At 42.4% G+C, this 27,468-nt stretch overlaps 1 protein-coding gene across 1 annotated transcript; it reads right to left on the reverse strand.

Moving 5' to 3' along the window:
* Window positions 1–3,529: 3,529 nt before the first annotated feature.
* Window positions 3,530–27,133, reverse strand: STYX (serine/threonine/tyrosine interacting protein). The gene is made up of 11 exons (XM_074956510.1): window positions 27,051–27,133; window positions 15,001–15,033; window positions 13,885–13,938; window positions 10,957–11,054; window positions 10,092–10,152; window positions 8,356–8,392; window positions 7,694–7,733; window positions 7,567–7,617; window positions 6,817–6,889; window positions 5,497–5,590; window positions 3,530–4,660 (listed from the first exon to the last, which is right to left on the reverse strand). The coding sequence occupies exons 1-11, from the start codon at window positions 27,105–27,107 to the stop codon at window positions 4,587–4,589; spliced, it is 672 nt and encodes a 223-aa protein (XP_074812611.1). The 5' UTR covers window positions 27,108–27,133; the 3' UTR covers window positions 3,530–4,586.
* Between the last annotated feature and the right edge of the window lie 335 nt (window positions 27,134–27,468).

Raw genomic sequence — 27,468 nt, forward strand, 5'->3', positions numbered from 1 at the left:
GTCTCCCATTGACTTACTTTGCTCTCCATTTGACCCCTGTACTCTACCCCTGACAAGAAGAGTAATCTGCTGTCGATTTGGTGGGTCTTCTCTAGACTTGCTAAATCGACCGCCAGTGGATTGATCTCGGAACGTCTACAGTGGGAAATATATTACCTTCTGCCTGTAGCCTTGATCTACTGAACTGGGGAAGCATACCTTTAGGGTTTGAAGGTGTGGCCAAATTGGCTCACAGTCCAGCTGACTAAAGAACCACTAGTAGTCAATCACACTGTTGAACTTGGATGACCATGAAAAGTTTAAGGAGTGGGGTGCTGCAGGACTCCATGTTTAACAGTAGCTGAACTGCTTTAAAACAAAGTGTCCTGTTTTTTCATTGAAATTGATAATATGTACATTGATTTTACTACCACTTCTTCCACACAGCTGGGGCTGGCTGAAGTTTGAGAGTATATAAAACTTTCAGGCAACATTAATTTAAGAAGAGCAAAGAAATGCAAAAGATTTGCAGTGTTAAATGCTTTATCCATACAACCAACCAAGAGAAAAATACTTAGTGATGTCAGAGGCAAGTAGTGGATCGCAGTCACTTTATTTGGCAACTGAGTATCTCTAGAGCAGTGGTTCTCAACTGGGGGTCTGGTCCCCAGGGGGCCCCACAGCTGAAGCCCTGATCCTGGGCACTCTGTCCCCACAGGGCTGAATCCCAGAGCCCTGGTGCTCCCTGTGGGGCAGAAGCCCTGAGCACATGGGCAGAGTTAGGGACATGGAGGGCATTGCCCCCAACCTGCAGCACAAGAGCAGGGTGGTCCTGGGGACAGCTCCACCCCCCACATCTCCTCTCCCCACCCCAGCTCAGAGGCAGGAACCTGAAGCCAGGCAGTGCAGCTGCTGCTCTGGCTGGTGCCATGGAGCAGGCAGGGGCAGCGTTCCTTCCTCTCCACGTTGCCCTAAGATGCATAGTCACAACCCATCCTGGCATTAAAATAGCCCAAAATGATCAGTTCATTACATGGGACCGACCTGTTACCTATCAAGGGTTTAATAGACATCCTTATCCTCTGCTGGATGGATCACTGTCAGTGCATGTGTCCCGATGCCAGAAGTATAAACACATGTTAGCTAGGCTAATGAGGAGCATAAGGCTGGCATTGGGTTGCACCTTAAAGCCTAACATTTATTTGGGCTTCTGATGCAGTTGCAGAAGTGTTTTTTTTACCCACAAAAGCTTATGCCCAAATAAATCTGTTAGGCTTTAGAGGTGCCACTGGATTCCTGGTTGTTTTTGTGGATACAGACTAACACGGCTACCCCCTCATACTTGAAGGCATTAACACACTTTGGCAGCATCTTGAGTTTGCAAGCAAAGAGGAGAGCATCTGGGTTCATCCTCAGATTTGCCATTCCAGTAAAAAGCGTAACCAGCATTTTCTTCTTCTAGCTGCAATTTGCCAGGAAGTCTCATCTCACTGAGTACAGCAATATCCATACTGTACCATGCCAATGTACTGTGAGTATAGCGGCCCCTTGCTCAGGTCTCCCGCCTCTGTCCAAGAGGGCATGAACAGTCTGAGTTGTAAAATTTATCTGGGTTTTCCCTGTATTTAAACAGCAGAAGAACTGGATAGGCACAGCACTCCAGCAGGTTTGAGTAGAGCAAGCATTTTTTCCAGGGATCTTCTTCCCTTCCCTCTACGAAGAGAGCACTGCTGTCCCCTCGACAAGGCTGCTCTGACACCGAGGCAGAACACAAACAGGACCTCTGCTTTAGTCTACAACAAATGGCCGTCCCTCCCAGGCTGTCTGCATGCAGGATTGTGACTAAGGACTTCCAATCCCCGTTGCCACAAGATGCTGATTTAACAGGCTGCAGTGGGTACTGTGTTGCTGAATCACCTGCATTGTGACTGGACTATATTGAGAAAGGTGTGTGCAGTTCCAGGCCCACTCTCTCATCCCCACAAGCCACATGCAATAAACAGGGTGGCAAATGTGGATGTAGGTTTAAGTGTGGGGTTCCTTCTCCTAGCAAATGCCATTGACCCCTTGTGTTACTTATGGAAAGGCAATTGCATGCCCCTCTAGGTTGTAACTGGCTGCAGCTTATTTGATAGCAGCCTACATTTGCCATGTCCAGGTCTGTCTTTGTTGGTATTTTCTAGGGCCAGCAGCATCATTCTGCTTCTCCAATAAGCGTAACTGCTTATTCGACAGATTTCTCTGCTTATATTGCAGCTACCTCCCTTTTCTGGAGGACACTCCATGCTCCATGAGCTGAGAACATGCTGGGTGGCAGATGCCACTGCCTGTAAGTTGCATGGTAACATTATGGGATGAGTAATAAAGCATGCAGAATACTGAGAATATGGCTCCCAGCATTTAAAAAAAAGAAAAAAAGAAAAGAAAAGAAAAGATGTATTATAAGCATTAGGAGAACTTCATTACGCTGGATTGCTCGTAGCGCTCGTCGTCAATTTTTGGAGTGACTGACAATGGATATAATGGAAACACTCACCTTGGAGGCTGAAAACTTCCTCCAGCTGATGTTAACGTTCAAGATTTAAAAAAATTAAACAGTTCAACCATTACCAAAACCAGCCACACAAATGTATCACCAGAATGGGTAGGAGTAGAAAGTGCAGGTGGCTGGAAAACAGTGACCAAGCGAAGTGCCTTTGAATTCTGTGTTGATTTGACCATGTTAGGAAGATACGAAGGTCTCACGGTGCATGCTCAGGGGTATAGTTATGATTTAACAGCATTTAATCCATGTTCTAAGCAAAAGAATATTGCAGTGGGCAAGTCCAGCTATCTTAGCAGCATAGGGAACGTGCAAAAACCCTGACTCTTACCTTGATTATCTAGTGTGTGCAAGAGTCATGGCTCACTCAATGCACATTGACTGGAACAAGATAGAGTCAGAGTTTAAGGTAAAAAATGACCATTAGATCATGTAGTTTGACCTTTACAATTTCATCCCATTATTATATTAAGCCTAGTAACTTGCTTGACTAAAGCAAAAGTTGAAATTTATGTGCACAGAATATATAGTTTACAAGGTTGTAGAAACTTGCAATAGGACAGGATGGCCACATAAAGGAAAACCAGGCGGAGGCTGGATTCTTAAATACCCAAGACAGGAAATGCCAGTATATTAAATCTTCACTCCACTCCACCTGTGGTTCTGAAGAAGGACACAGTCTAATTACCTGAACATCTAGTTATTTTTCTACCACCTTTATGGTGCTCAGTAAGGCAGGGCTCTAAAGGAACTATTTTTTCATTCACATCTTTTGTTTCATGGATCTGGTTGAAATATAAGCAGACTGCATACACAGAGTTGCAGAAAATGGAGAGGTGTCACTGATGAAATAAGCGGATAGGCGTTAAGATGGTGTGAAAAACCTTGGCAATTCTTGACTCGAATGCTTGAGAAAAATCAAGGTTGCACAGCTAAGTGTTTTTTAAACAGAATTTATTAATTTTAACCTTTTTGGAGGTGCATAGATCTTATCTTCACTGGCAGAGACACTCGCTGGTGTTTGAGTGAAACATCAGTGTTCCTCCATTCGGTCGACCAGGCTACGGTCTTGTAGTATGCTTTCACCACTACTTGTCCGAAGGTTCCCTTGTTTGATACAATACACGGGAAAGGCATTGGAAATGAGTTGGAAGGCAATGGTTCTATTTTTAATTTTGTTACATCCACTATTGGCTGACTTAACAACTAAGTTTGCCAAAACCTTATACTGATTCCTGCTCGCTAATAGAAAGATTTCAGTCCTAGTATATATCAAGTTGAGATGGTGGTTTCCCCTTTGCTTAGTTTAACACATGACCCTTTTAATTTAATAATTTACTCTAACCAGATACCGTTATTAGATTAGCTTGCATTATACTAATGGAGGTTTTTAGATCAGTACTTCCTCTTCTCAAAGACTAACAAGAGGGCAGTCAGTGTATTCAAAGATAAATTGGTACCCAGTGGGGTTTTATCATGAGGATAACAAGTCAATGCTGTTCAGATAATTGAGGAGGTTTCAACTGCTAACAGCAGAAGGTATATAGAAGTTTGTAAAAACAGGATATATTTCCACTTTTTGTATGTTTCTAAAAGTGGAGTAACTAAGCTGCAATATATACTTAGAACACAGTGAATTTTAGCAAACTTTTCTTTACTAAAGTCTCTTGTTATAAATTACACAAATAACTTTATAAACAAATCCCCCCAGCTTGCATTTTGTTTAAAGTAATAACTTTATATCATACAAATAAAGAAATTTCAAGTATGAAAAGTGCATTATTGCAATAATACCTCTTTGCAAGTCCAAAAATCTTGGTATAGAATAAAACTGTAAAGTGTAAAAAAGGAGTAAAACAATCAGTGCCATCTATTCATTCAAGAAGTCCAACATATTAAAATGTTGCTGTGTGTGTGTTGCAGAGGCAGATTTACATCTGGAAGCAACATGTATTTGAAAAGAAGCTCTGGGTGTGTTCATTGTTTTGTGTTAATTTATCTTTTCTAGTTTTCTTCACTTCCATGTGCAGGGTTTCACAATCTCTAGGAATAGTGGTGCTCTACGTCACCCATTCTGTGCTGCTGCCACTTGCATATTTCCAAATTCTTCCTCATCCTCATGTGTTCGCTTCAAACTTCCTAAAAAAAAAATATTCGAGAATATGCTTTAAGAAGTCAGTTGTTATAAGCACCTATCATCATTAAGATCACAAGGCAGTTTGCATTAGAAACTCAAATCTGCACATACTCAACCTTCCAAAACTTTCACCTTGTGGGGTGAAGCTTTCCTTTCTTGGTCTCTGACTAGTCTTCCTCCAACAAAGGCAACACTTTTCCCACCATGAAACGTTCAAGTGCACTTTGTTACCGGACATGGCTACAGCAAACCGCTCAAATTCAGTCTTTATTAAAGTTAAAGAATTAAGCAACTGAAAAATCATATCTGAATAGGTGCAGTGGGTGTGGGCTATTAAAGCCTCACTCTTCTGTCATCACGGCATGTGCTCCCTGCCTGGCCTGATCAGAGGCCACTGTTGGGACAACGTGAGGGAGGGAGACTAAAGGTAACATTTTAAAAGTGCTCAGTTCTCTCAATTGAAACACAGCAAAATCCTCCCTCCCAAGCAAAGCTGCCTTAGCTTTAGGCATGGAATATGCTCTGACTATTGGCTGCCCCCCCATCTGGATCTCCACGTAGCTCAGGGCTTTCAGCAGGTTCTGGGGATGCATGCCACAAAGCTACCCTTTCTCCAGTATATCAGGGAAGTGGAGCATTTTCAGTACTCCATCCTAAACATAAGATTGCAAGTAACTCCTCTATACCAATTGAAGTCATTTTTCACCCAGAGAAACAGATGCACTGCACAGGTAAGCCTGACCATTGTTGCCAATGGAAATCACTTCACAAAACCAACCCACATAACTGTCCTTAGGAGACAAGAGAGTAGTTACAAAGAACAGAAGAGACTTCTTACCTGTAGTACCAGGTGGAACAGAGAGTGATCTCTCCAGCTGCAGTGGTGACATCATCTGGATAGTTAATTTTGCTAGATAGATGGCTTCATATTCCTAAAAAAATAAGGACATATTGCTACTAGGTACGCATGGACCTTTGCAAAGTAAGGAGACACTGGACTCTAAGTTAGAGAGAAAGCTGCTTAGGACAAAGGTTAGAGGAGGGTTTATGGGAATGAAAACATTTAGTAAATGAGTTATGCTTATTGGAACACATCCATCTTGTTAGCCCCATTTTTCTTTCTTGTGGCAATTAGTGTTCAAATTGAGACAGTCGGGGCAGGGTGGAGGAAAGAGATGGCATCCACCTAACAGTAGCTGCACGAAGTGGGTATTCACCCACGAAAGCTCATGCTCCAATACGTCTCTTAGTCTATAAGGTGCCACAGGACTCTCTGCCGCTTTTACAGATCCAGACTAACAAGGCTACCCCTCTGATGCTCACACTCAAAGAGGAGAAAAAGGTTGCATGAACACAGGTTCTCAAGGAAGGATGTTTCGGGAAAAGGAGGCAGTGTTGCTCCAGGGAGGGGACTGGACTATAAAGCAACTGAACTGTCAATATAGGACTACTGCAGCGATTTTAGACAGGGGCGCAATTGCATAGGGCTGTGAAGAGGAAGACACGGTATTATTTTACTGCAAACAAATGCCACAAATTTAGAAATAAGATGACTGCACAAGGAGAGGCTTCCTATAAATAAGATACTGTAAAAATAAAACTAAATAAATTGTCTCACCACCAGGCAGCCAAGTGGATGACTGACAACTATTACAAGCACATTTCAGCAGATCACCCCAGGCTTCCCAGCCATTTACGCAAAAGACCTATTTAAAGCTGGTGGTAAATCTATTTAAAGCTGATGGCATAGGGATGTCAAACCTTACTACTGAGCTATTTTCTGTTCTCCGATATGATGCCAATAAATGTAGTGATTGCGGACCACGGTATCTGCTTTGAAGTTCTCCCCTGTCTGCCGACTAACCAGTAGTTAAGAAGCCCTAAGATGATGTATGAAATAACAGATTTTCATTTCTTACTGATGTCTGAAGTTGCTTTTTTCAAAGTTTGATTCTGGTAACTGATTAAAGTGACAGCTCTCTTCTCCCCCACCCTCCATAATTCCAGATAAACAAGTGTCAGAGTATGCTAACAAACATTCTAATTAGATTAATTTTAAACCACTTGAGAAACACTGATTTTTAGTTGCATAAGTATATACATAACTGGCGGGAAAGAAAGCCATGTGATTTAAGTTATAACCAGGAAAAAATGTTACCTGAAGTTGATGGACAAATCCAGCATTAGGATTAATACAGAATCTTCTTTCTTGAACATAAGTAAATGCATCCCTTAACGAGAAAAAAGATCTCTGCACTCATCTCTTTGGACTGACAAAATAAATACAGCTAGACCAGTCTATTGCTACTGGCTCTAAATTCTTAGGGGGAAACACTTTTCTTTAAAAGACCATTAGAACTAGCCCTTCTGTACCTGGACTAGCTTGGGGGTGTAGGAGAAGGTGGCTTTAGGCTCCCCCTTGCCTAGGGCCACAAGGTTGGTCTCAAGGCACAGCGTTAGGACATCTCTAAACTGCACTGGGTGGCAGAGGCCCCAAGGGACTATTACAGCTGGTAAGAACATGGGCATTGCCACACTGGAACAGACTAGTGATCCATCTAGTCCAGTATCCTGTCTCCACCCACTTCAGAGAAAGCTGAAAGCAACCCTGCAGCAGGCAATTGGGTAATCTGCCCAAAGGGAAAGTCTCCTCTCAACCCCCAAGAGTTAAAGGTTGGCTTCAACCCTAAAGCCACAGAGTGTATGTCTCTTTGAAAATTCTTTATAATACTACTAAGTTAAATCATTACTTTACATTTACACTTAAGTACTTGGTTGGGAAGGCAGCAGTTATCTTAAACTGCAAATGGACCAATGTCCCATAAGTATTTTTTAAATTAAACTTTTAATTTCTACAGATAACTTAAGACAACTAAATTCCAAATCAGTTTAAATGTACTTTTCTTACCTGTACTTCACCCCAAATGTTTCCATAATGTATGCAATAACTAAGGCAGCACTGAAAAGAAACAAACTATTTAGAAAAAAAACATATTGCATATAAAAAACAAAAGAAAAAAGGGAAAGGTTCCTACCTTCTAGAAATCCCTGCATTTCCATGGACAAGAACTTTTCCTGAGAGGAGAGAGATTTACTTGTATAGATGTTTGTGTGTGTATATATATATATATATATATACACACACTTGTATAAAAATTATTCTCTCCCAAGTTTACCAGCTTTTCACCTTAAACACATCTATGCAACAGCAAGGTATTTGCTTAAGAATAATAGGTTAGTGTCTTACAAATGTTGTTTTACTTCACTCTAGATCACTAATCGGGATCCTGTTAGCGCGGATCCTAGTAGAGGAGCAAGGCCCTACATTTAAAAACAAAAACCCAAGCACATGAATCTGTATTAATTTCCAGAACACAATCAAATCTGCAGTGGACAGACTGCTCTAGGAATAGATTGGTTATCCAAGTTTGGGTGGAAGGGAGGGAGAATAGTTTGTATTGGGCCTATATTAAAATGCAGTGTTAAGACTAATTCCACTACCAGGTTCATGAGCACGCAAAATGACAAGCGCCAGTCAGCCAAAAAACCCAAACATTTGGGAAATCCCCACTTCGGTACTTGACAGTTACAAGTATTTATGCCCAGATACACACAACTAAACAAGTGGATTTTTAAAGCTTTGTAACAAACTATTAGGATATTAGGTAAATCAAAGAAAAAGTGAATTCAAGCTTACCTCCAGTTTGTAAACTTCCATCAATAAATTCTTTAGTCTGTAGGGAAAAGAGTGAGCTGGTTATATGAAGACATGCAGTTCCAACTAGAGCTGTAAATACTAACACCGTTTTTACATTTAAAAACTGAAGAGTTTTCACACCAAACATCATTAGTCAATATGTAAGGATTCAAGATTTTACATGCTAAATATGTCAGTTAGCTGTTCTACATACAAATTAGGGTTTGCTTTTTTTTAATGAGAATTTTGAAATACAAAGAAAAGTTTTGGTGGACAGTTATTTGAGAGCTACCTGAAGAGATTTAATTAATTATCAGAAATTAAACACATTTTAGTTAAGCATTACCATGAACAAAGTTTGTTATTTATAATCCCACCATGATCCCAAGATACTTCATGACAATTCAATGCAAACAGCCTATGCTATCCGGAAGTGAACAGATGAAAAGCAAAATACCCAACAGAAATATAATCTGGGTCACAATAAAGTACTTACGAAGAATTACATTGATGTCGGTATATCTACTGTAAAAAGCCACCTTTTAAAATCTCTTGTGTAGGTTTCTATTAATCAACCAACAACATGGGATTTGGTGGTCTAAAGAGCTCTCTGGACCAACACCAATATGAGATGGTCAAATAGTGCTGGCTCTTCCTTGTTTCCAGCTGCTGCTCAAGCCCCCAGTCTCTTAACTGCATAGAAGAGCCCAGTAACCTTCAAAAGCAGCTGGAAATAAGACATCTCTTTTTTGGGTCATAGCTACATAGGAGAGCAAACAAGAGCCATCCTGAATGTCTACAGCCATATCCAGAGTAAAACAGTTACAAGGAACAGGGCAGAAAAAAGGACCAGGCAGCAGGGCAGCACGTGCAGGGGAATGGGGAGAAGGCAAGTAGCTGCAAAGTAGTACATTGGATTAATGATTAGGAAGGCGGTGGCTATTATGTGGTCCACACTATGAAAACACTGGGACTACTGTAAGATGCAAGACCAGATGTGATTTCGCTCCCTCACAATTTAATTTGGGGGGAATTCCCATACAATGCTTCAATTCTCTCAAAAACAAACAATCCAAAGTGTACAAATTGAGGTTCAGCATTTCTTTAACCACATTTTTCTGTTTAATGTTCCAGAGTGTAACTAGATATTTAAATGATTTTTTTTTATTATGAATATTGCATTTTAAGTCCTTTAAAGTAGATTAAGATATGCTACCAGAAAATGAATTTAAATATTGCACCATTCAGTTTCCTTTCATTTTTTAAGCTGACCTGTACTAACATTTGCTGTAAGGAAAAAAATATAGGGTTGATTCTTAGAAACCAAGCTTTTCCAAAATATCTAGTAATTCTGGGTACACATCTTAGGATACTTTAAATGGGCCTGCTTTTCCGAAAGAGATGAGCACCCACTGAAAATCAAGCGCTAATAATAAAAATAATAATAATACCACCACCACCTATCTCTTATATATTACTATTCATCAGCAGATCTTAAAGGTCAGTATCATTGTCCCAGTTCCGCAGATGGGGAAACTGAGGCACAGAGAGGCAAACTGACCTGATCAAGGTCAATAAGCAGGACAGTGGCAGAGCCAGGAATAGAATCCATTATAAGATGTTTCAAGTTAAGCACTGAAAAACTGCAACACTCAAAATTACTAGTCACTTTGGAAAATCTGACTATGAACTGCTCCATCCACAATCGACTCAAACTGACAGACCAAGATACTTACCGTAGGGAAAAATCGTATTATATTTTCAACTGGATTATCTGCAATATCCAAGACTAAATACCTGAAATTAAAACAGTTACTGTGAGCATACAACAGTCTTACATATTGCCTTTTCTTTAATGGGTACAGTAAATCTGGAAGATAGCTTTGCTGCAATGTCATTCAGAAAACTGCATAAGATGTTGTACAATGCCATATAAAAGAGCTAGCCTCATTTTCCTGCCTCAATTCCAGGACTACAGGGAATGTAGCACCCTTGTAGGCCGTTAAAAGGTTCTGACTGAACCTGAAGGATCCTATCCAGTTCTCAGCTCGAAGGATGAGATCCAAAATGCAGTGCAAAACCGATAAGGAATCAAAGATACAGAGGACCACGCTGGGTATGAATTTATATATAATGGAGCTGAACCACTATTCCATATTTCCAATATTATCAAGATGTTAAATTGTACTGAACTCTCTTCTGGGGGCCTGTGTGCCACAAGAAGGCTGCATATATTGTCTTTGAATCTGTTATTGCAACAGTGTTTCAACTTACTAAAACAAACTATAACCAGAACTGACAGATCAGTAATTGGAAGACAGTTGGAGACTATTTGTGTATTTGTTTGGTATACCACAAAGTACTTTGTGGCGTGGTGAGACAAATACACATTTTAGAGATTATCTGACACACCCTTGTTTATTTTAGTGTGACATTTTTCAAACAATTAATATGAACATAACACGATTACTTGAGAGGACCATGCTAGCAATAAGGAAAACACCTTTAAAATCCCATTAAATATAATTAAAGCATAGCTTTTCAAAATAAGATCTTCAATATTGTTTTATTTTTCAGAATGCTGTTATGTTAATTTCTTACCTAAATAATTGTTGGAAGTTTGGTTTAATAAAATTTGCTTCAATATTTTGCCGTATGCATATCACATGGGTTATTCCATGTTTTTGAAGTATAGGTAGCTGCAAAAGATAAGAATTTAGGTAAACTTTTTAAAGAACATGTATGTTTTTTATTGTAGCATATTAAGAGTTATAATGAAAAATGACATGCTATCCTTAAAATATGATCTATGTGAAATGTTAGATTGGGGTTATCAGGCAAGTATATAAAAAGTTAATACATTTAAGACTAGACCTCCAATAGTCAGATAAAGAGACGAACTGTTTTATCAAATGTAGGGTTATATGGAGAATGCTCCTGGCAGCAGGGATAAAAAAGCATCAAGCAGAGAGGGGGTTTAAAAAAGGGTTTCCCCATCCCCAACACACCCTTCAACTTCTTGAAATCTCTCTCAAGTTCATGTGCCATGTGGTAATATTATTGCTAACACTGAATCTTGATGGAACCAGTCCATAACAGGCGAGAAATTATATTTCTAAACTATACGATGTAATTTTGCAAACTTTTTTTCTGCCTCTGGGATATGTTAAAATTGAACCGCTTAGTTCACACTACATAAATATTATATTGACTGATCTGATTTATGATTTAACACTAACAGAGAAATAACTCTCAGTGGCACAATATCCATTGTCTGAACAAAGTACAGAGAAGCATTCACAGAAATATCTGCTTGCCACAATCTATGTAAAGTTCTTTTAAAAGAAGTCAATCTATAAATTCAGATTTTGTTAATTATGGTGAAATCACTAATAAATGCTCATCACCTTCAGGGGAAGTCACTGAAAAATTGTTTATACAATCTAGTATTACAGATTCTTTTGTCTGGAGTGAGTAGCGTAGTTGTATAAGGCAGAGGCAAGTGAATAAATCACTGTAGCTGAGTTCAGGGTCTGACTTCAGGAGTTAACATCGTAGGCATGTGATTTCATGAGACTCAGCTTTCATTTGTTTAAAAATAAGTTTTGTGCTCTCCTGATTGTCAAGGAAAGCTCAAAAACATGAACTGGGTGCAACAGATACAAAGATGTCTACCTGAGTCTGCAGACAGCTTGAAATAACAGCTGAGAGGTGTGAACTGAACTGCCCCATGTATCAGAATGGGGTGCCAATTCCAAGACTCACTGCTCTGGGAGGAGTGGGGCCACAGCACAGGGGCACAGGCCGAGGAACCTCATGTCATAATGTGCCTATAACCCCAGATTACCTTCATCCTGCCCAAGTTAACACATTTTTTTGAGTTTGCAAATCTGACAAACCATAGCAGGTAATATAAGAAACTCCTTGCCTGAGGAGGTTGTGAAGGCTAGGACTATAACAGGGTTTAAAAAAAGAACTGGATAAATTCATGGAGGTTAAGTCTATTAATGGCTATTAGCCAGGATGGGCAAGGAATGGTGTCCCTAGCCTCTGTTTGTCAGAGGGTGGAGACGGATGGCAGGAGAGAGATCACTAGGTCATTACCTGTTAGGTTCACTCCTTCTGGGGCACCTGACATTGGCCACTGTTGGTAGACAGGATACTGGGCTGGATGGACCTTTGGTCTGACCCAGTATGGCCTCTCTTATGTTCTTATGACAATACGTTATTCATACTGAGTTGCTGTAGCTGTATTGGTCCCAGGGTATTAGAAAGACAAGGTGGGTGAGGTAATACCTTATTGGACCAACTTCTGTTGGTGAGAGAGAAGCTTTCAAACTACACAGGCTCTTCCTTGGGTCTAGGAAAGGTAGTCAGTGTCAGCTACATACAAGGTGGAACAGACAGTTTATCATAAGTAGTTAGCACATATTCTAAAAGGGATGGTTACAGTCCACTCCACCTTGAACGGTCCCTTGGAATATATGCTAACTTCTTATGCTACGCTATCTGTTCGACCATGTATTTAGCTGTGAGACAGGGTATACCTACACAGCAAAGAAACACCTGCAGCTGGGCCGTGAGGGGCTGTTTCATTGCTGTGTAGACTTTTGGGCTCAGGCTGGATTGTGTGGTGGGAGGGTTCCAGAGCTCAAGCTTCAGCCTGAGCCAAGAAGTCTACACAGCAATGAAGCAGCCAGAGCCCCGCAAGCCTGAGTCAGATGGCATGGGCTAGCCGCAGGGTTTTCTTTGCTGCATAGGCATATCCCCTGAGTACTTTCCCCAGACCTGAGGAAGAGCTCTGTGTAGCTCGAAAGTAGAAGATGGTCCAATAAAAGATAATTACCTCATTTATCTTGCCTCATTTATACTGAGCTCATATATGAAAGACTTCAGAGAGTTGTGTAAACATTAACTGTATGCAATTTACTTTTTCACAATAACTATGTTAAAGTGACAGGTTTCAGAGTAGCAGCCGTGTTAGTCCGTATTTGCAAAAAGAAAAGGAGTACTTGTGGCACCTTAGAGACTAACCAATTTATTTGAGCATAAGCTTTCGTGAGCTACAGCTCACTTCATTGGATGCATACTGTGGAAAATACAGAAGATGTTTTTATACACACAAATCATGAAAAAATGGGTGTTTATCACTACAAAAAGGTTTTCTCTCCCCCCACCCCCCACTCTCCTGCTGGTAATAGCTTGGGTAATGGCCCACCTTGATTATCATACACATTGTAAGGAGAGTGATCACTTTACATAAGTTATTACCAGCAGGAGAGTGGGGTGGGGGGAGAGAAAACCTTTTGTAGTGATAAACACCCATTTTTTCATGATTTGTGTGTATAAAAACATCTGTATTTTCCACAGTATGCATCCAATGAAGTGAGCTGTAGCTCACGAAAGCTTATGCTCAAATAAATTGGTTAGTCTCTAAGGTGCCACAAGTACTCCTTTTTCTTTATGTTAAAGTGCAAAAAGCAATTTTGCTAGAACTTTACTTAGAAGAGAATATTCTGAAAAACGTACCTTGCTTTTCATAGCTGAAGAATATGGGCCTAAAAATAAACCAGGTAAAATTTCCTACGGGGGAAAAAAAAACATTAAACATCAACTCAAAAAACTTAGTTAAAAATGCATTGGGCTCTCAACTCCAACTGTGGCCATGGAAACAAGTAATTTATCATGAGGGACATGTTATCAAGTGTCATTTATAACAGGACTAGGAAAAAAAGTTTTGTAAAGTAAAAGAAATGTGATCCATAAGAAGAGACGCTTATTTTTGAAAGAGAATTCAAATCCTTTATACGGACAAAGTTCAAGTTAGATTGCCGCACCTCATCTAGCCCTCGTTTAATTAGTGGGTTTCAGTGGAATTGTGAGCTGGCGTGAAGGCAAGTCATCTTACGTATTCCAAAAGCTCACTTATGTTCAGTTTACATAAATTATTTCACTTTATATGATAGTTAGGAACAAATGATTAATTTGTATCCAGTTATCCTCCCTCCATTCAATCTCACTTTCAGGCATGTCCAAAGAGCTTTATTTTATGCAAGGATTTGGCTGAAAGGTCTTGGTACTAACACTTAAATTCCCCAAACGCTGCTATTTGAGAACACCTGCTTCTGAATGAATTTAAGTCAGAAGCAAAGTTCTAGTCTATTTGTAGTTCCCATGCTCTAAAACATACATGAAGGCAGAAAACTGTATATTTCAGGCGTTGGGAGAGAGAACAAGATTCCCAATTAATAGTGTTTTTTAACTTTACGTTTGCAATACTGATCCCAGACACCCTTCATTCTAGACTGTCCTCTCTTCTCTCCTCATTCCTCTTCCCCCATTAAAAAAATCCCTAGCTTCATACTTAAACTTCCAATAGAACACAGCACATGTCCAGCAAAAGTGATTGCTAGCATCCTCCTGCTATATATTGTAACTACTCTATGCTAGCCACTAGGGGTGGGGAATTCAAGAACAATGTAGCATGCACCCTCCCCCAGGAGGCATATCTGCTGCAATACTGCCAGCCTGCTATCTAAGAGCCTGAGGTTAGTTTTGAACTCAAGTCTTTCATTTGGCAACTCCACGTACTTACTGAATGAGCCACTGGGCTTTGGCTCAAATGAACAAATTAGAGTGTCATACCTGCATCTCTCTTCTCATGGGATAGGTCCAATCCTTTAAAAAATAAAATAAAATATATATATACATACACACACACACACAATAGGGAATGTGCAAAAAAAGCTAGCAACCAAAACAAACAAGCACATTGTGAAATAGTCTGATTGCTGGAAAATGGATTTTCTAAATTAAGCCAGCTGCCTGCCATTTCATAATCTGCTACTAAATGCATCTTGGGTCAAAATGAACTGCCAGAGCAAAGAAAGTTGGACTAACTAGCAGAATTCCAGCCAAAGGGAACAGTGAAATTAAAACTTTTCATGATGAGTGGATCAAGCCTAACCTGTGTCTAAACAGTTTTCTGCATTAGCCCTGGGGGATACAAAATTCTGGTAAAGGCGATGTTTCTATGGCTATAACATAGGCAAAGGTACACATCAACAGGAATCTTGCAGGTAACACCATATAATCCATCACTTGATATTAGCTTTGCCAATTCCAGAAACTTACTCTATATTAACTGCAGAGTAAGCCACAAAAAAGTCATTTCCATTTTTCTTTATCCTAGACAATTGTATGGGTTTGTATGCACACCTCCTTGCATCAAGCCAGAAGGACCTGAATATTCCTTTTAGTTAGTGTATCAGATGCCTGCACCATCACAACCCCTTCCAAGTTTTGTTGTGGGGATGCATTTCTGCCAGTGCAAGGTCACTACAGCCTGCCTTGGCTCATTTTGTACCATCCCCTCAATCCACCTGCACATTCCAGATGCTGGAACCAGCATTCCAATCTCCATCCAATCTCCATCTCCAAACACTGTTTGTTTAGTTGCTTTGTATTGTTAAATTTAGAAGACACAGTCTTAACCTAAAATATGGTGGAAATGCACACTGAGAGTACATAATCTTGTTAGAAGTTTGGTCTGAAGGATTACAGCATTAAATATACAATCAATTATATTCAGGCAAGACTGAGTCCTACTGCTTTCTCATTTTCTTTTCCTAGGGACAAAACACACCTTTTTGTGTAAATACTTAAACAGAGCATAAACAAGAAAGCTGGCACAAATCATAATAGGGGCCAAATGCTGCAGCAGAAAATGTAGTTGTGGAAGAAAAGCAGGCAGCAATTAGCAATACACAGTCCAGGGAAAGAAAAATAGGGATGACCTGAAGGTATTCCGAATGAAGAAAAATGTCACAGTGTGCTCTCCAGACATCAGTCTCCAATGTCTCTGGGAAGTCTTAAGGGTACAAAAGCCATTCTCCACTGGGATCTCTTTTGGACAGTAGGTATCAGAAAGATGCTCTCTCAGATTAAGTGCTTTCTTTACCCGAAAGCACAAGATTAGTTACTAAAAGATTCTAACATAAACTGCAAGAATTATTCTGGTGGTTTCATGATAGCTCTCCAGCGCTTTTGAACTCAACAACACAAGATTATTCCGTTACCGTACAGAAAGTATATGAAAAAATCCTTGTCTGTAGATTAAGCCCTGGCAGATGTCTCACACCAAGGAATTCATCCCATCATCGCTATTTTCTCCAGAGTGACAATGCTCTGTGCGTACTGCCTGAGATACCCAGCAGACAAACAATAGTAAGCATCTCCTTTCAGATCAGACAGAACATGGGAATTTTGTTATGAAAACAAACTCTACTAAGACATGCCAACTGGATACAGTAATACAGCTAAGCTTTGTTAACCGTTTTGTAGATTATACCCAAGCAGTGAATGTAACTCAGCAGCAGATGAAATGGTTCCTATGGTTTGTAAATCACCAAGCTGAAGAGTGCCATGTAAAAGGTGATCAAGAAAAGCCTTACAAAGTGGTATTGTTCATCTATAACCAGCTATCCCAAACTGGATTGTGGCTCAGAGGCACAGCTGTTCAGAGAGAATGTAGGGGGACTGCAGGAGTTGTGAAAGAACTAAAATGAATACACAGCATAAATCCTGCACTTGTGTGTCCCCAAGAACCCCAGCTAATGGCTCAGTGTAGAGTGCAGAATGTGAGGGAGTTTTAAACAGTGTGTGGTGTTTGCCTGCATTTACCTTCTATGAAACAGCACATACTCCATTAAAAAACATCACGTATGACAAAGTGCAAATACTCACATGCGCGCATGCACCATGACAATGCGTCACTGAAATGGTACATGTTTGCTTTGATAGCTAAGGCTTATGAGTGCATACAACCACACTGCACGTGATTCAGTCTTTACTGGAGCTCGGCTCTGGCTGAGGAGCAAGCAATCCATGAAGATTAATCTTTTCTGGTCCTGTTGCAGTCAAAAAATTGTGCCTGCTCATGATTACGGTCAGTAGCATAGGTGGCCTGTGAAACACTTTGTATTCTGGATGAGAGGCACAAGCTCCAAAAAGTGGTGGAAAACCTGGTGTTTCATGTAATAAGCCAACCTTATATTTAAGCATTAACTACAAGAGAGAATGTGTGTTTTGAAGCAAGGGATGGCTATTAACACACAAGCTGGGACACTGACTTCTATATTTAATATTAATAACCGGAGAACTGTTGGACAAACTCTCTTTGCCTGGGTGAGGAACAAGTTTGGCCAAGTTGTAGGCGAGGGGTCCGGGGGCAGTCAGGGACAGGGAACGAGTGGATAGGGAAGGAGTCCCGGGGGGGCCATCAGGGACCGAGAAGCAGGGGTGATCGGATATGGGTCGGGCCACACCTGGCTGTTTGGGGAAGCACAGCCTCCCCTAACCAGCCCTCCATACCATTTCAGAAACCCGATGTGGCCCTCAGGCCAAAAAGTTTGACCACCCCTGCTATACAGTAACCTCCTACTACTGGATCAATGGAGACTAAATAACTGAGGTCCATCTAGCACTATAACTATAACCAAGTCAGAAAATCTGGTTATATTACAGTTGTCCCCCTGACTAGGTTACAGTTTGCAGTGTGGATGGGTCTGTTACTCACAACCAGATGGGAGCCTTGGGCATGTCAAAGGCTTTAGTCCAATTATAGGAGAGAGTTAAGTCTTATCCTGTCCACATTCTAAAATGTAACCAAGTCTTATTTTGACTATATTTATGGTGTATATGGGCCATTAGGGGAAAGTCCCCTGCTCCACAACAGTCTGACTTCATTGCTACTATCTCAATTTATCCTTGATATCATGGTCTAGGGATCCACAAAAGTACATAAGTCATTGCAATGCTCCCTATACAACACATAGGGGAAATAGATGCCTAAGAAAGGGATCCACACAAGCCAGGATGCTAGGCAGTTGCCTACCTAAGCTAGCCAATGGGAGATGCCAATGAGACAGGGATGTGTCCTAAGCCTCACTTCTCTCTCAGACTTAGGTGCCTAAGTCCATGCTACAAGCGAGGCACCTCTCTCTTCTTGCAATTCACAGCCACGAAACCTCTCCTGCAGTCAGGTGCCTACACCATTTCTTTCCAGAGCAGCTGCGGCACAAGCCTAACTCCACACAAAATGGTTGGGGAAAGGAGGTGGCAGACTCCCTTTTAACCTTTAGCTCACTGGCTGGGTACTCACCCAATATGTGGGAGATGCCAGTTTACTTCTTCTCTCTACCTGACGAGTGGGGTTTGAACTTTCAGGGACATGCCCTACCTACTGGACTGTGGAGTCATTCTCACTCTCTCTCTCTCTCTCTCTCTCTCTGGCCCTATGAATAATTATTTAATACAAAATGGACAGCTTCAAGAAGAGAGATAGAGAGCCACATCAGAATATCCCACAATCCAGTGGTTAGGGAACAGTTCTCAATTTCCTATCTCCCTCCAAATTCAATGAATTTGAACGGCAGGAGGGAAACCTGATTTACTTTGCCCTAATTCCCTCATTTCATTTTCTACTATTAGTCTGTTCTGACAGTTTTAGCATCTTGTCCTCACACCACAACTCTCCATGGTTGTGGTTTGTTCTTTCACTTACATCCTCTAATTCTTTCCCCCTGTACTTATCTTGAAATCCTTCTTCTCTCATTAGTTAATCACTTTTTTCCATAAAACATTGTGATATCGTGCATTAAGGGCCATATATAAAATTTAAATTGGTTGTACTGATGGCACTTCTAAATAGGAGTGCAAAATACAACTGCCAAAAAGCCATAAAACACATTAATAAAGTGATGATTGAACATCCAATTATATGAATTTCATCTAGTCTGATTCTTAGTTTTGCCATTAATCAGATATACACAGTTAGGCTGCTGAAAATATATTCAGGAGAAAGGTCTGACTATTACTGGCAACCACCTTTTCTGTCACTGTAAAATGTGCAACTTTAATCTCCATTTCCTACCAGGGATTGAAATTCTTAGGAGCCACAAAAAGGAGCTGCCCTAGAGTAGTACCAAGCAGGTACAAATAGGCTTTCTATAAGGAATGGAGCTGGGCAAGAGAAGGTGTCGAACACAACTCCCACACAGATCTTTCTAAGGATGGTTAAACAGGATTTGACACTAGTGCATCCATGCGCTGCTCAGAGGCACATCCACAGAAGCTGCATTTGACAATAAGCTTCTAACAGTTTGTTTTCTGTAGATAAATCAACTATTTTTGCAGAGTACTTCTCCAGTGCAGCATATAAACTGCCATACAAATATTTTAACCTTTGAAAATACAGAGTGAATGCCAAAGCAGAGGTGGGAAGCAAGTTAATTGACTACAAAGACAATGGGGAATGGATAGGAAAATAAGACTAAACAACAGGGAAATTCATGGGGCAGGAAGCAGACAGAATAGAAACAGGTAAAGATAACTGAAGAGAAAGAGGGAACACACAGAGGAAAGAGAAAGTGTGCTAGTGGGCTAGCACGTCCTTTCAAGAAACAGGAAAAGAGTAAACAAAGAAAATTAAGACAAGGGAAACTAGAAAGAAAATGGAAAAATGTATATAAGGGAAGGAGAGATGGCAAGAACAAATACTTTGTTTTGTGTGCTATTTTCTCCACCTTGTTGTATTAGTCTGGAAGAAATCCCATAACAATTTACAAACACTAACTTGGAACCATTAGATTACATCAATGCAATATTCTATTAACAACAGATGATGGAGGGTGAAGGCAGAGCGCTGCCTCTCACTGTTCGGCACGATCGGAGTATAATTTTTGTTTTTTTCAACAGGATGAAAATAGGGGTCTTGCCTACTCTATTGTCTGGATGACTCTGAGAACCCATGAACATCTAGTAGGATAACACCACAAATATTAAGGAAGTGAACACATTTGCAACTGGCACCAGGGAAGGGATTTTTTTACTAAGATTGTTTAAAACTGTTTTTATTTACATCTAATTAGGAAAAAGGCTGAGTTTTTACTGGACTGTAGTTAGAAAATGCACCTCTTGTAAACGGAGCACATTGATTTGGACAGTGATGAGACAAACATGGAGCCTCACAATGTCATTTTTACAATTACTTTTCAGATTAGGCCATGCTCCTGGAAGCTGCTGCATGCAAGTAAACCTCTGTGGCTGTTGGGATTCCCACTGACTTCCACAGAGCTCCACAGAGGTGCAGGGTCTAAACCAGTGGTCACCAATCGGTCGATTGCAATCTCTGGTTTCGCAGCGTGGCTGCCACTAAGGCAGGCTCCCTGCCTACCCCAGCCCCACACCACTCCCGGAGGTGGCCAGCATGGCCCCTGGGGCAGGGATCTCCCTCTGCACTCTGCTCCTGCCTGCAAGCACCGCCCCCACAGCTCCCATTGGCTGGGGGAGCTGCAGGGGCGGTGCTTGCAGAGAGGGGCAGTGCGCAGAGCCACATGCCCCCCCGGCCTTTCCCCCAGGGGCAGCAGCAGCAGCAGCAAACTGGCCCGTTCCAAGACTCGTATGGGGCCGGTGTAGGCAGGGAGCCTGCCTTAGTCTTGCTGTGCCCGCTGCCGACTGGGAGCCGCTGGAGGTCAGTGCTACCCAGCAAGAGGCCGTACCCCAAACCGCACCCTGAGCCCCCTCCCAGAGCCAACACCCCAAACCCCACCTATACCCCAACGCCCAGCCCTGAGCCCCCGCCCGGAGCCAGCACCCCATACCCCCCCAGAGCCAGCACCCCAACCCTGACCCCCACCCAGAGCCAGCACCCTGTACCCCAACACACTGCCCCAGCCCAGAGCCCCCGCCTGCACCCAAATTCCTTGCTTAGAGCTTGCACCCGTCACCATCTCCTGCACCCCAAACCCCTGCCCCAGGCTCAGCCCAGAGCCCGCTCCCACACTGCAAACTGCTCGGCCCCAGCCCCAACCCCAGCCTGCTGAAAGTGAGTGAGGGTGGGGGAGAGCAAGTGACGGGGGGAGATGAGTGAGCAGGGTGGGGCTTTGGGGCAGGGTAGATCCTGGGTTGCCCGTAGATTAAAAAAGTATGAGAGGATTATCAGCATCTGCAGCTGTGAAATGCTCCCCCTTTGACATATGTATTTTGACATCCTGCGAAATCAGGCTCAAGATTTGTTTTCTTTTTAATTTGTATCCTTTGCTAGCATCGCGTAGCATTTCTTTTAAGTCTTTGCTCTGTCTGATTTTTATTTGGGTATGCTGATCACACATTTTAACAGAAAAAAACCTTTTTAAGTGCCCACAGACCAGCAGGTATTAAAGTTTGTATTAAGAGGGGTTTTGCTGGGTTTCATTTTACAGTAATCTACAGCTCATGTAAAAGTGAAAGCTTAAGAAAATGTTCCCAGTTTTTCTTATATTTTTAAATGTTTATACAGAATAGTTGTAATCCATCTGGGCAAAACAGACAGATGACAAAGTTTTAAACCACAGACAACTGACACAAAATTAGTGTTGCTATGAGTGTTTACCACTGTCAAACACTTGTTTGCCAAACAAAATGAGTCCTCCCAATTATTTTTATATGGAATAATATAATAGACTAAAGCAATAACTAGTATGCAAAATACACCAAGACAGTGGTTCTCATCCAGGGTACATGGGGGTACGCACACGTCTTCCAGGGGTACATCAACTCATCTAGATATTTGCCTACTTTTACAACAGCCTACATAAAAAGCACTAACAAAGTCAGTACAAACTAAAATTTCATACAATGACTTGTTTATATTGCTCTATATACTATACACTGAAATGTAAGTACAATATTTATATTCCAATTGATTTATTATATAATTATATGGTAAAAATGAGAAAGTAAGCAATTTTTCAGTACTAGTGTGCTGTGACACTTTTGTATTTTGACGTCTGATTTTGTAAGCAAGTAGTTTTTAAGTCAGGTGAAACTTGGGGGTACACAAGACAAATCAGACTCCTGAAACAGGTACAGTAGTCTGGAAAGGTTGAGAGCCACTGCACCAAGAGACTGAACTCCACATTAAGAATGTTTACTGTAGGCACCTGCATCCAAATACTGAACTATAATCCAAACTCTAAAAATTACGACTACAAAATGGAAATTTTAAATCCTTAGCTCTTTTTTTCTTCAAACTAAAATATTTTAGCAGTAATTACCACTGCAAGTATGTTTAAGGGTCTGCATTGTTTCAATTACATAAATCCTGCTTTTTTCTACATTTCTGGCAAACACCGATTATCTTTGTCTCTCGAAATTACGATTTTTCTTTATTTATTCCTTCCTTTATTCACCATCAGTTAGTTATTACACCTGGGTTCTGGGGAACAGTGTATTAACTACTGCTGTAGAACCAGCAGAGGAAACGTGTACAAAATATAGCTCCTAAATGAGTGTTTTTATTTTAATTTCTCAGCATCTGAGCGGAGAGTTTTCTCCAAAAAGCTTTAAGAATTTAAAGCAGTAATAATCAAATTGTTAAAGCCGGCTGAACTTTGGATCTAGGGTACTTGACAATGTGCCTTTAAGGTACAGGAATGTAGAAACAGTTATACCAATTTTTCCCCTTGTGTAGCTTCTGCAGTTTTTCATGGAATTTGGCAAGCAATAATTAGAAGATGTAGGCTAATTACTTGAGGTTTTGGGGGGTAGGGTTTGAAAGAGCATGAGAAATTAAGGTTTAAAATGATTTTGGAGCATGTAAAATCATTATTCAGAAGGCTTTGACATGTTCGATATTACTGATCCATAATAAAACAAATGCTTATAATTGTTAACACACATTCACAGCATCTACCAGATGCGCTTTGCCAGAACTGTGATATATTTCTAGTATGTATCAAGACGCACAAAATATAGATAAAGACATTCTCCATAGGAATCTCGATGGCACTGTGAGCTGGAAATATGGGTTCAATTTCTAATCAGATTACAAGTGGAAAACAGTAAAGAAGTGGTCTCATCCAAGACCTTATTGGCTCATGTCACAAAATTGCACAATTTAGCATTACTGCAGTCCATGCATCAGCATGGAACAGTGGAGATAATGCAAGTCAGGACTGATGTATGCTGGCAGAGATGTGTGGCAGAAGCTTGATGACAGCACCTGCCTGCCTACATTATGTCTACCTGGAGACATGACTGAGCTCCTCCTTTGCATGAGCACTAAAATTCATTCAATTAAAGTAAATACAAAGAAAAATTAGAAAATGTGAGCCACCCCAGTAATGGCTCTGTGTGCTCATATGGGAGAGCCAATAATGATTTCCAGTCCCTGAGAAGGTAGCAGACTACAAATGCTGCTGAGGCATGATGAACTTAACCTCACCCCAGCAGGTAGGGGTAAATGCTCCCTTGGGTTTCTTAATGCAAGCCTTCAAGCTCAGTGGTTCTCAACCAGGGGAGCAGCGAGCAGATTTCAGGGAGTCCGCCAAGCAGGGCCAGCATTAGACTCACTGGGCCCAGGGCAGAAAGCCAAAGCCCCACCACATGGGACTGAAACCCCTGGGGCTGCAGCTGAAGCCTGAGCAATGTACCTTTACGGGGCCCCCTATTTCATGGGGACCCAGGCAATTGCCCTGCTTGCTACCCCTGAACGCTGGCCCTGGCTTTTATATGCAGAAAACCAGTTCTTGGGCACAATTGGGCTATGGAGTTTTTATAGCATGTTCGGGGGAGGCCTCAGAAAGAAAAAGATTGAGAACCCCTGTTCTAGCTAATTGAAGGGTGGCACTGATGAGCTCTGAAAGGCATCTTTATCCAAGGCTAGTAGCTGCAATATGCAGCCTGAAAAGGTCGTCCCAAATAAATCAACTGGCCTGTTGATTTTTTACTCTTGGATATTATGCAGAGAGAAATGAACTCGAATAGGAAATTTTACATTACAGAAAGTAGTACCCACTGTGACTTAGGGTGAAGATACTGATGCTCCTATCAGATTACATTCCCAACATTCTTGATCATTTTTAAACTGTGATATTTTATGGTTAATCTACCACACTAGTCTTAGGTATTACAGGAGTCTCAACAGTTGTGTATTGTTATACTACTTGTACTAATCTACCTTCTTGTGGCAGTGTATAAGAGACGAAGTTTCAGCTTTCACTGATTTTATTTTATTTTTGTGGATTGGACAATTTTAATTTACTTCATTTGCTTTTCCAAAGCACATTTTAAGCACTGGACTTTATAGCATCATAAGTGATTTTAGGTTTCTCCTTGTCAGTTTGCTTTAGTTTTATAAAGATATTTTCTAACATCAGTGGTATTACAGTCTTTACGCCTCCCTACAAATGGGGATTGAAGGGATGCAAGTTAGACACAATTTACATTTTGTAAAAACATTTACAAGACCTGTGATCAATAGAAGCGCTTTCACAGTTTAAAAAAATATTTCCAACTTTTTTCCTGTCACGTTTACAGCCCTAACATTATGGCATTATGTTAATGTCTGAGAACTATGAGGGATTAGTCTGTTTTCATTATCTGCACTGAAAAATGCAAACAGTGAGAAGTAAAATAGATTTATAATTTCAGTTTTAATGAACTAAAATCGCTGTAACATTAACAATGATATTTATTTTCAAAATAGGTTTACCCCAGTGTCCTTTTAAACTATGCTAGTTAAAATTGAAGTTTAAAATGTCATCAGCCACAATTCTGGTTAACTACTTCTGGACACAGCTGTAGGTAGCATGCATGAGTGCTCCAAAGTGGGCAGATATTTTGTTTAAACAAACAGATATACTACTGACTACCCTGCAGGGGTTGTGAACACAACTTTTAACTTGAGTTCAGATACAAACCATATTATAACTGTGTTTGAGAACGTGTCTAAAATTTTAGAGAGTTACCAGACCTAGTAGGGAAAGGACATTAAAGAAATAGTACCAAAACAAGAAAACAGATATAGTAAATTAGGTATTGCAAATAGCTCACCATAATACAAAACAAGCAAGCAACAATAATTCCCATCAATTCAGATGTAATAATTGAAAGCATCTGTGAAGTATGCAGCAATTTATAAAACTGTCAAGATTTTGGACACTGTCAACATCCAACCATAAATGCAGTGGCATTTTGTGTTCCCCATATGTCGGACCCTAAAAATTTCATGGCGTGAAAAACGCATCACGACAGTGAAATCTGGTTTTTTGTGTACTTTTACCCTGTACTATACAGATTTCACAGGGGAGACAAGTGTTTCTCAAACTGGGGGTCCTGATCCAAAAGAGGGTTGTGGGTGGAGGGGTCGCAAGGTTATTATAGGGGGGTTGTGGTATTGCCACCCTTACTTCTGCTCTGTCTTCAGAGCTGGATGGCCAGAGAGGGGTAGCTGCTAACCCGGCGACCATGCAGCACCCTGCCACCCTGACTTTCGTGTTGCGGCTGGTGGTGGTGGTGCTGCCTTCAGTGCTGGGCTCCTGGCCAGCAGGCGCCACTCTCCTGTCACCCAGATTTGAAAGCAACATCGCCACCAGCAGCAGCACAGAAGTAACAGTGACACTATCACAAACCCCCTACAATAATCATACAACACCCCCTGCCCCCAAACAACCCCCTTTTGGGTCAGGACTCCTACAGTTGCAACACCAGGAAATTTCAGATTTAAATATCTGAAATCATGAAATTTATGATTTTTAAAATCCCATGACTGTAAAAATGGCCAAAATGGACTGTGAATTTGGTAGGGCCCTACCCATATGACATTATCAAAAGGGGCACACTTGTGCCTGTTTGAAACATATGAAAACACATTACCCCTACCCAAGACTGGCACTACAGATTTAAGCGAAGTTCAGAAATCAAACACCAAACTGATCTCGCTCTTTTGACACCACACCAGGAGTAGTTTTGTCTTAGCCGATATTGCCACCTGTCTTAAACTGCAGGGCAGTCACAGCTCTTGAACACAAAGTATTTCCTCAACAAAGGATCACCCAGTGCTCCAAATTGTTTCTACTGTATCTCAGTTAGTAACCACCACATATCTGGAGAGGGGATTTCCAGGTGACCCACCCCCCTTCAATTTCTAAGAAGTGAGGTAGCAGTCAATTGTCCTGCAGCCCACGCTATCAAATCAGGGGCAACCTTACAGGCAGGTGGAGACGGCAGCTGGTGGAAAGTCCCTCGTGATCCCACAGAGGAGAGGGGGCGTTAGAGTCAGTGGCAGGCTGGGGTGCCAGGCGGGTGCCTGGGGGGCGGGGGTGCCTGGGGGGGGCGGGGTGCCGGGCGGGTGCCGGGGGGGGCGGGGTGGGGTGCCGGGCGGGGTGCCGGGCGGGCAGGTCGGACCTTGGGGGCAGGTCTATTCAGCAGCAAGCAGCAGAGGGCTCAGCAGTGACCCTCACAGAAGTTACTCATCAGGAGGCACGGGAGGGAGGGTCCCTAGGCACCCTGTGGGGACCTGGGGGCTGCCCCACCCGCTGGCTTGAAGGGGGTTCAATGGTCCAGCGCCCCCGTAGGGGGAAGGGGGGCCTCAGCAGAGATCCCAGGGGCCGGCAGAGGATGGGGGTGACGGGGCCCCCGGGGAGGAAGGAAGGGGGGCAGGAGGCCCCTGTGAGGAAGCGGGGGGGCTGTCCCGGAGGCGGTAGGGCCGCGTGGGGCCGTGGCGGGGCAGGCCGGGTCACACAAGGCCTATGCCGGGGCCGGGAAGGGGGGCGCCGATCCGGCGGCGCTCGGGCCCCTCACGTGGAGCGGGAGCGGTGCCGGGGCGGACGGGGGGGACGCCCCAGGCCCGAGCGCGCGGCCGGGCCGCTCACCTCGGAGTCCTCCTTGGCCTGCGGCAGCGCCGGGAAGGCCGGCCGGGCGAGCTCCATGGCCGGGCGCACTGCGGGCGGCGCGGCTACTCGGGCACCGGGCCCGCGGGCCCCGCCACGGCAGGAGGGGAAGGCGGCGGCGGCGGCGCGCTCAGCGGCTCGCACCCGGCCGCCATGCTGCTTCCCTCCCGCGGCCGCCGCTCCCCGCCCGCCCCCCGGGCGCCGCTCCAGCAGCGCCCTCGCCCCGCCCCCCCCCGCGAGCCCGAGGGGCGGGGTCCGGGCTCGTCAGAGCCTGGGGGCGGGGCCCAGCCGCCTCAGCACCCGGGGGCGGGGTCTCGCTCGGTAAAAGCTAGGGGGCGGGGCCTCACTTAGTCAGAACTCGGGGGCGGGGCCTCTCTCGGCACGAAGAGGTCGGGGGCGG

The sequence above is a fragment of the Natator depressus genome, chromosome 6 (assembly GCF_965152275.1).
Source record: "Natator depressus isolate rNatDep1 chromosome 6, rNatDep2.hap1, whole genome shotgun sequence".
Taxonomy (NCBI): domain Eukaryota; kingdom Metazoa; phylum Chordata; order Testudines; family Cheloniidae; genus Natator; species Natator depressus.